This window comes from Leptidea sinapis, chromosome 28 (genome assembly GCF_905404315.1).
Source record: "Leptidea sinapis chromosome 28, ilLepSina1.1, whole genome shotgun sequence".
Lineage (NCBI taxonomy): Eukaryota > Metazoa > Arthropoda > Insecta > Lepidoptera > Pieridae > Leptidea > Leptidea sinapis.
Window position 1 is genome coordinate 8094390 of NC_066292.1, and position 8777 is coordinate 8103166.

The following is an 8777-nucleotide window of genomic DNA, read 5'->3' on the forward strand; positions in this document are numbered from 1 at the left end:
TTAAGTCTTCAAATGAGCAATGATGTCAAATCAATGAGTTGTTAAAGTATTTTAATATACACTGAGCGCCTTTGCCCAAACACTAATGGTCATTATAACTAATAACTAACAAATTAAACAAAACTTTTTAACACGGGAAACTGTTCGGTGTGTTATATATTACATAAGATACTGGCCGCACTGTTGTCAAACGCAAAAAATCGACAGTTTTAAATGTTCATTCGTTTGTGCCTTTTTTTGCAGAAGTGTTGCAAATTAAATTCCATCATAGTAATTATGGGTTTAACTCTCCCCTACAGCTTATGCTACAGTTATATAATAATATTTTTAATATAGATGAAAACATTGGTATCTTTTTTTCATATTTTCTTAATTTTAAAAACAAATTTATATTGCTTCTCTCACGATCATAATCTCCATAAATTGTAGATTTTAAAATATCACATTAATATAGTAATGTCATGCCTACGTATAATTTAAGTACATTTAAACTATTTTATTATTAAGTTAATAAAAATTGTTGGTCAAGTTGCCCAGACGGGTTTGTTAGAAGACCAAGAAGGAACCCAACGTTAGGTGGCTGTACTCCTTATGTGCCTCGTACGACTTCATGGGGAGCTTTTTAAATTTATCGGTTTCTTCACGTGAAGATCAGGAAGTGGTAGCAACCGATGTTTTACTGTCCGAGATGATTGGGTTATTGTGCCACCATCATCAACAAGAGCAGGCGCCGAGGCGGACAGTGCGGTCGTCAGCGAGCGCACTGTTAGAAGACAAATGCAGGATTGACAGAACACCATTCAGGTCGCGAGCATTTTGTACCCAAACGTTCGCACGAAGACCGGCACAGGCTCCCGAACTGCTCAGGCCACAGCGGGTCGAGCGACTTTAGTTCATCTCAAGAACACGCGCGCTGGACCGTAGACCTCTGGAGTAAGGTTTAGTTTACATTGAGAGTAGGGAGTCCAGACGGCTGAGGAAGCGTACGGCGGAGAGAACGCTTCTTGCTCACAACGACATGTCAGATTGTAGGCTGCGATGTTCAAAATTGACATGAGACATCGAATGTAAGCGGTAGTTCGAGATAATACCCGATATTTGAAACAGTCATTGTTTTGTTCAAGTTTCGTACAATTTATTGGAAATTGTTCTGAAGTGTAAACAGTGGAGATTGTTTATGTTGTCGCGGTTTATGGGTCACAGCGGCGCCACCGCGCGGCTATATTGCTAACATTAAGGTTTACATTAGGCGAGACGTACGGTATTACTACTTTCACTGTCTTTTTGGATATTTTATGATTTTGAAAGCCGTCGAGAATTTCTGTTTTCTAATTGCATATTTCCTTACATTAAACATCTGCTATTCAACCTTCTTATTATTAACTTAACTCTTTGAAGTTTGAAATAAGATCAATTTAATTAAGTTTTGTAGGTATAATACCTAAATATTACCTCTTTTCATGGAAAGTACATAATAATCTAAACATTATATATATATCAAAATTTAAGTAATTTGCTATTTTTTAAAGTGATAACCCTCACTTATTTATTTATTTTTACAAGGGAACATAACAAACACATCACAAGAATTGAACAATATAGGTAGAGATATAAATTATAAATATAGATGCGTCCTAACACATGTTTCACACATACAATAATAACAAAGAGAAAAATCAAAGGTATACAGTCACAAACGCAAACATTCACAGAAATAATTAATTTGAAAATGCGCATAAACAATTAAATTAGAGTTGGCAACAATAACAACGATTTTAATTTTAATTCTAAACTGTGTCTGAACACAGCAGGGGAGCACGAAAATATGTCGATGTCAAGAAAGCAACTGTTATAAGATTTACACATCCTGTGTATCATTACACGAAACCCAATGTTTTTCTTGGTGACGATAGTTCAAAAGTAATGCATGCTCTTCTGGGATTAATTACACAAATTATATTGAAAAAAAAAAATTATGAACGACACGGGACTAGTACACGCATCCTCTCGCGTGCAACCGAAAATAATTTCGTACGAGCGCTCTTTCCACTGAGCCAACCGTTCGAGTGACGTATTGTTGATAAATCTTGTCTCATTCAACTCGCAGGTTGCCGGCCTTATAGAGAGGTGTAAGCGCTTTTATTGAAGGTACCCATATTGTATCGGTCCGGGAACACCGCACAAGGAAGCTCATTCCACAGCTTTAACAGCAGAAAGTTCCTTGGAAACTGCACTGTGGAAGAACGCAGCACATCCAGATGGTGAGGTTGATATCCAAATTTGTAGCGTGTCGTGAAATGGTGCGATTCGCCGACAGGAATCAGGTGAAACAGCTCTTCAGAACACTCCCCGTTATAAATGGGGTAGAAGACACACAATGAAGCGACGTCTCTATGCAACTACAAGTGATCACAGAGTACAGGGGTGCGCCAGACCAGAGATGATAGCAAGACTCCATATGTGGCCGGAACTGCGTTGTGTAGAGCGCTAGAATGTGGGCCAGCTTGAAGTGTTGACGTGCTTTACTAATGATTCCCAGCTTCCTCGATGCCAATTTAAAGGCAAAAGGGCATTTAGTTTCGATTCTGCTTCGGAAACAAATGGTGCTCTGACAGAGAACAAGTGCCGCAAGAACCTCTCCCGGTATTCTTTTTTGCGCTCTTTTTAATGAAATATACATTTTTTTTAAATATTTGGATTTGCCATCAAGATGACCACGGAATTGAAAATCACTCGAGATTTCGGGACCCAGTATTTCGATACGAGGCGAGGCTTTAAGGGAGGTGTTGTCGAAGAGCGGTGATACGACAAATGGGGTTTTTACTGGTAAACGTGCAAACTTGAGTCTTCTGGGGGTTATATTGGACAAAATTCATTTCTCAATGCGCGAAGACAGGACTCGATAGAAGGTACAAGTTTTTCCTGGCACTGGTCGACAATTTCTCGAGAGAGACCTGTATGGCCCGGGTATACTGCATGACCAGTACTGTCGTCTGCATACCAATGTATGTTGGGGGTGTCCAACATATCATTGATATGCTGAAGAAACATTATAAGAGATAACATACAGCCTTACGGAATTCCAGCGTTCACGGGCTTCGGCTTTCAGTATTTAATATCTAATTCAATATTAACTAAAATGCAGCTTTTATTATATGTCAATGTACGAATGTGTCATACATTCGTACAAATACAAAAAAATACGTCATCATCAAATACAAAGATCACCGAATTCTTTTATCAATCTTGGATCGCCTATTGGTAATTACGGTTAAATACAGAAATAGGCCGTAACTTGATTAAAGTCTTGACTAAAGGTCTAACTCAGAAGAGTTAGACCTTTAGTTAGAAAACTGAGATCTTTGTTGCTTGAATGTATTTAGCAGTCGTCGTGTGTCCACGGAGCCTTTCGCGTTGGTAGAGCGCGGGGGCGTCCACGTCGTGGAGGAACGTGCTGTGTTCGGTATCTAGATTGAGGACGCGATGCGGAGGAATGCCGCGCCGGTTGTGTGGAATACACTGCAGGTGTCGGGTGTTGGGTGACCCAGTGGCCGACACTCTGACAACGAAATATTAGTTCCCTCGCCTTCGTTGTATACAGCTCTTAATGTACGTTTAACTTTACTAGCTTAATGTAGAACTATATAGGACATTAATCGAATATTTTAATATTAGTAAAAAAACACAGAACGAAACACAGTATTACTTACACATTACTGCTTCATGGCAGAAAAATCCGCAGTTGTGATACCCATAATCTAGCCGGCATCCTGTGCAAAGGATCCTGCCACTGGTAAGTTATTACGTAAACTTGAGGATTCTGGGAGTTAAACGTTCTTAAAAATGGCCTAGATAGTAGATACAATTCAATTTCTTCAGGCACTAGTCAACGATTTCCTAACAGAGCACAACAGCATGACCGATGTATTCGGAGCTATCGTAGGCATAACAATGTACGTTGGAGGTTTCCCGTTTATCACTGGTATACAGAAGGAATGGTGTAGCACGTTAAACAACTCCAGCACTAACGAGATTAGAGTTCAAGTATGTAATAATTGTTGACGAGCTGTATGCTGTGAGCAATAGGGGGTAAGGTTATAATAATCAAAGGCCCATTTTTGGGCAATATGGACGAAATGCTGTTCAATGTGGCCTTTTTCAACAAAAGAGAGCTCTGAACTAAAGAGCACCGCGCCAGAACTACAAGCTCGATGGTACTTTTCCATGACAGTTAAGATTCAGGTCAGACTCAAACGGAGCATTCAGAACTTCGGCATTTTACGTACGGTCCAAGGTGTAATAAATGTCCGCGCGGCGGTGGCAGGGTTGGCTATTGCGAGCTACCCAGGGCAGATCTTGACAGCGTCCACGGTTGGCTTGTCGCCTAAAGTATCTAGCGGCACGGTTGCATTACCTTTTTGAACTTTTTTTTGTGAAAATATGGGACGAGACGATTAGGACGTTCAACTAATGGTAATTAATACGCTCTGCCTTCTCGCCCGCTCAGGATTCTTGAAAAACCCAAAATTTCTGAGCGGCACTACAATTGCTTACGTCCCCTTGAGACGTAAGATGTTTAATCTCATTTGCCCAGTATTTTCACTAGCTACGGCGCACTTCAAATCGAAGTAATGTTTACACATTACTGCTTCACGGCAGAAATAGGCGCCGTTGTGTTACCCTTAATCTAACCGGCATCCTGTGCAAAGGAGCCTCCCACTGGTAAAATTGCTGTTCATTTGTGTCCAGCGCTGCGGCCCAGGACCGACCCACCTACCTACTGGTTGCATTCAACTGCTGCATTAACTGATCGGCACTACAGAGATCGTATGAAGTATCTATGTCCATACATCGAGCTTGGAACGATAAATAAATGCATCCTATCCCAATCTGCTGATAAGTGCCATACATTGTAACAGTAAGGAAAAAACAGATTCCTTACACGCCAAGAACAGTACATGCCAAGCCGTATATAGGTACGAGCTGGTGTGCCGAGCATTGAGCGTCGCTCGTCAAGTAGAGCATAACGTAACGCACTACCGTTTACAGTTATATACCGCCCTCCCTCCCCGCCCCCGTCCCGCTGACACGCTCGCACACGTGACGCGTCTCACATCACGTCACACTTCATGGTCACGACGTGACACGTCAAAATCTAACTCTTTTCGTTGAATTTTTTCCAAAACAAGGCATTAAGTAAGTCCAATTCATCTTTCTGTAACTGCATGGTTCAAGATATTGTTACCTCCGCCATACACAGTTACCATCCCGATACACTGTTATAATCATTTCGCTAAGTATTGGAAATCATCATGGAAAAAGTAGTTGTATTATTAAATCTCCAAACTTGAAACTACAAACTAATTAATCCTAAAAGGCGTTTCATTGCAGTTGAGTATGTTAATTCGTTTTCTAAGCTGTGTTTTAACTTAATGTTATTCTGATAGTAAAACTTTGTGTGATTATAGAGTCTTTATAAGTTGATGGTAGTATAATAATCAAGAAAATATTTTCGGTAGTATTTAACTTGTTGCTCTCAACGAAAATTTGATCTAATAAAGAAGAAATTCATAATTTAATTCGATATTTATTTATAGATTTATCGGAATATACGGAAAGGATAAATAATTGCACGAATGAAAAATGCCAGATATTCTGCATTTCGTGCCGCCTTTTCCTGCCGCGAAGCAGTTAATATGTGCAAGATGTGTTTCTGTCTGAAGGACGCCGTAGAGACTTAAGACCTGATATCTCACAGTGACAGACGCAGACAGAATATTGTATTCCATCAAGAGTTTCATCTCTCATAAAAAAGATAAATAATATCTGCTCGGTACAATTTTGAACGTCCCGTTCTTCTCCATGTCTGAGGCATACCTTTTGGAATGCGTGGTAGTTTATGACTTTCAATAAGTGACATTATATCCTATTTAAATAAAAATATTTGAATTTGAAAAACCCAGATTTAGTATCGATAATCATTCATAAATCTAAATAAGTGCCAGACTAATAAATTGGCGAGATACAGCCCTTGTTTGCATAATATTGAAATAATTTATATTAATATAATTACTAATTTATAATATTTTATACTTTATTGAAATACTTTTTATAAAGTAACTTTAATGTTCATAGGTATTAACTAATTGTTAACCAGACTCCTCTCAATATGTATTTTAGGAAGTTGTTAGGAAAAAATAACAAAAAAAAATATTATATTGTTATTCTACTAAAATAATGTACGAAGCATAATAAGCTAAGTTCTCTGAAACATTCGTAAACAAAATCGTAATATTTAGAAATCGTATTCGAAAGACCACAGGCCAGAGATAATCGGACGCAAAAAAAGATTAAACTTTGTCATTTTATTAATCTTTACTTTCTGAATATCTATAATATACCTACTGTTTGCGTCTATTTTTCTTAAAGTTCTTCCTCTAATATTAAACTTATTTTAATTTGTAAACTAGATTTAATCTTTATGTATTAAAGTGCCATTACAGATTTATAATTCTCCTTTGTATAATTTTCACAAACTTACCATGAAAACAAAGAATCTGAACATTATTATCACTTGTTCACAAAATCACAATTAAACTGGATTTCCGTTACAATTTGAGCTTCGGTCACATACTCAACAGTTCGTGCGAGTTCGTATAAGATCGGCTGCGATCGGCTCGACTCTCTCTGAGCGCGGCCAGGTGTGTACTGAGGAAGCAACTCTCCGAGAATATCTTGGGAGAGAGAGTGCTCGTCATGGTGAAAGGACGCGAACAAATGTGGTTTTATTGTTTCCAAAAATGTGTTCCAGTTTCTGTGTGTCGTGTGCCGCGAGCCGGCAGCACACGGTCGTTCTTTGTTTAATGATGACGTAAATGGGTCATGAATTGTTTTGATAAGGTCCCTTTAAATAATTTAAATGTTAAATTGTCAACTTGTCTTATTTATAAATATGAATGTTTATGAAATCAAAAACCCTCTATAATGACGTGTTAGAGATTGTTTTTATATGATCCGTTTCATCGTGAAACTGATTATATTCTATTATGAACAAGAGGGTTAAGGAAACTCAACACTTTCCACTTTAATGACATGCTTACGTAATGTTGAACTGTACAGAGGGTCACGCCTGTCTTTTATTATGATAGAGGAGGACAGTAGAGCGAACGTGACAACTGACGATGAGTGATCACCGCCGCCTATTCTGTCTTAAACACCAGAGGAATTACAGGAACCTTAAATTACCTTTTAGGTGAGTATACCTACTCATTTTTTGGAAGTGCCAATGTCTAAGCGTCCTGGAAACATTATCCAAGGAAGAAGCTAATTTTATGGTGTGGTTGTACGGCGTTGAAAGATCCTTGAAAATCGCACTCTGGTTCTCCATCGACTTGCGTTCGTCATCCAAATGATGTGGATGATACTAAAGTTTGTATCAGGTAGTGCAATAGTAGAATTTAGCTCAAACAGCTCATCACAACACATCCAGCTATTTACACTCACAAAGCAACCATATGTGAACGAAGCCCAAATTTGAAATTGGACACCGAAAATATGTAAGTGAAACATTGATAGATTAGCGGAAGCAGTTGAGTCGATAGTTTGTTTGTTTTGGAGGCGTTAGAGCGCTTTCGCACTACGTCCGATCCGTACCCGTGAAAACGCGGTCCGAAGTAGTCGTAGAACTATTTCAATTTATTTTCGTCAATCGTTAGAAATAGTTCTAGGACTACACCGGACCATTTTTTATGGATACGGATCGGATTTGTATCGGACGTAGTGGCAAAACGCTTTTAGAGGTCAGTTTAGACATAGTGACATTCTTTGACCGCAGTGTGGCACAAGGCGCTCATAGCGACACTGTCATCCCTTGGGCTTCCCTAGAGAGGCCACACATCTAGATGGAAAATGATATTTTAGTTAGTGTTGGATGGTGTGGTGGTGCAAGCGGCAGGGATCAAGTTGATTGAAGGAAAACAAGTGATTGAGCTGTTCACTGCATTCGAGATCACCGACTACTGGCTAAAGTTCTTCAATAGTTGTAGGATAGTATGGAGACGATTGGACCGTAATCGAGATGAAGGGAAGTAACTGGGGTAGGCCCGTCGGGAGATGACCTGGCTGATACTGTGGTCGGAGGCTGCTCGACAATGTGTATGTACTTCTTCTTTATTACTGCTGGTCTGTAAATGACTCTGTCCTCAAACCTTGGGTCCTACATTCGAATCCCGGTAGGTGAAAACATTGGTATAATAAATATGTTTGTTGCCATGTGGGGAGCGGCTTTATAATATGTAATATGTTCAAGTATGTATAGTATGGGTAATTAATTATTTCAGGAAACAGTCATATTCAAGCATAATAACATTTTATATAATTCAAACAGACCCAGCAGATCCATTAATTATTTAGAAGTAAACTAAACATATTAGGCAAAATAGTAAACTTGAAACATGGTGAAAAAGTAGCAAAAATGTGACAATAAATAAAAATAATCTATAAGCTAAAGTATATTAATTTAATTATTTATATAATTACAAGCTGACCCAGCAAACGCTGTATTGCCATATAAAGTAATAAATAAAAAAATTCAATAATTAAAATTTTTTAGGAATAAAAATTAGATAACGACCGATTCTCAGACCTACTAAATATATCGTAGACACATAAAATTTATCGTACTACAATTATTGTATTCGATTGCCATCTTGCAACCTTATTGCGGATATGTGGATGGAATAGAATATTATAAAAATCGCGATACAAAGATAGGTGTA

At 38.4% G+C, this 8777-nt stretch overlaps 1 protein-coding gene across 1 annotated transcript in view; it reads right to left on the minus strand.

Moving 5' to 3' along the window:
- LOC126972991 (uncharacterized) overlaps positions 1-6693 on the minus strand; it is a 34243-nt gene extending 27550 nt beyond the window's left edge. The window contains exon 1 of the mRNA XM_050820111.1: positions 6542-6693. Within this exon, the coding sequence (XP_050676068.1) occupies positions 6542-6565 (24 nt within the window). The 5' untranslated portion in view covers positions 6566-6693. The remainder of the gene's footprint in view (positions 1-6541) is intronic.
- Between the last annotated feature and the right edge of the window lie 2084 nt (positions 6694-8777).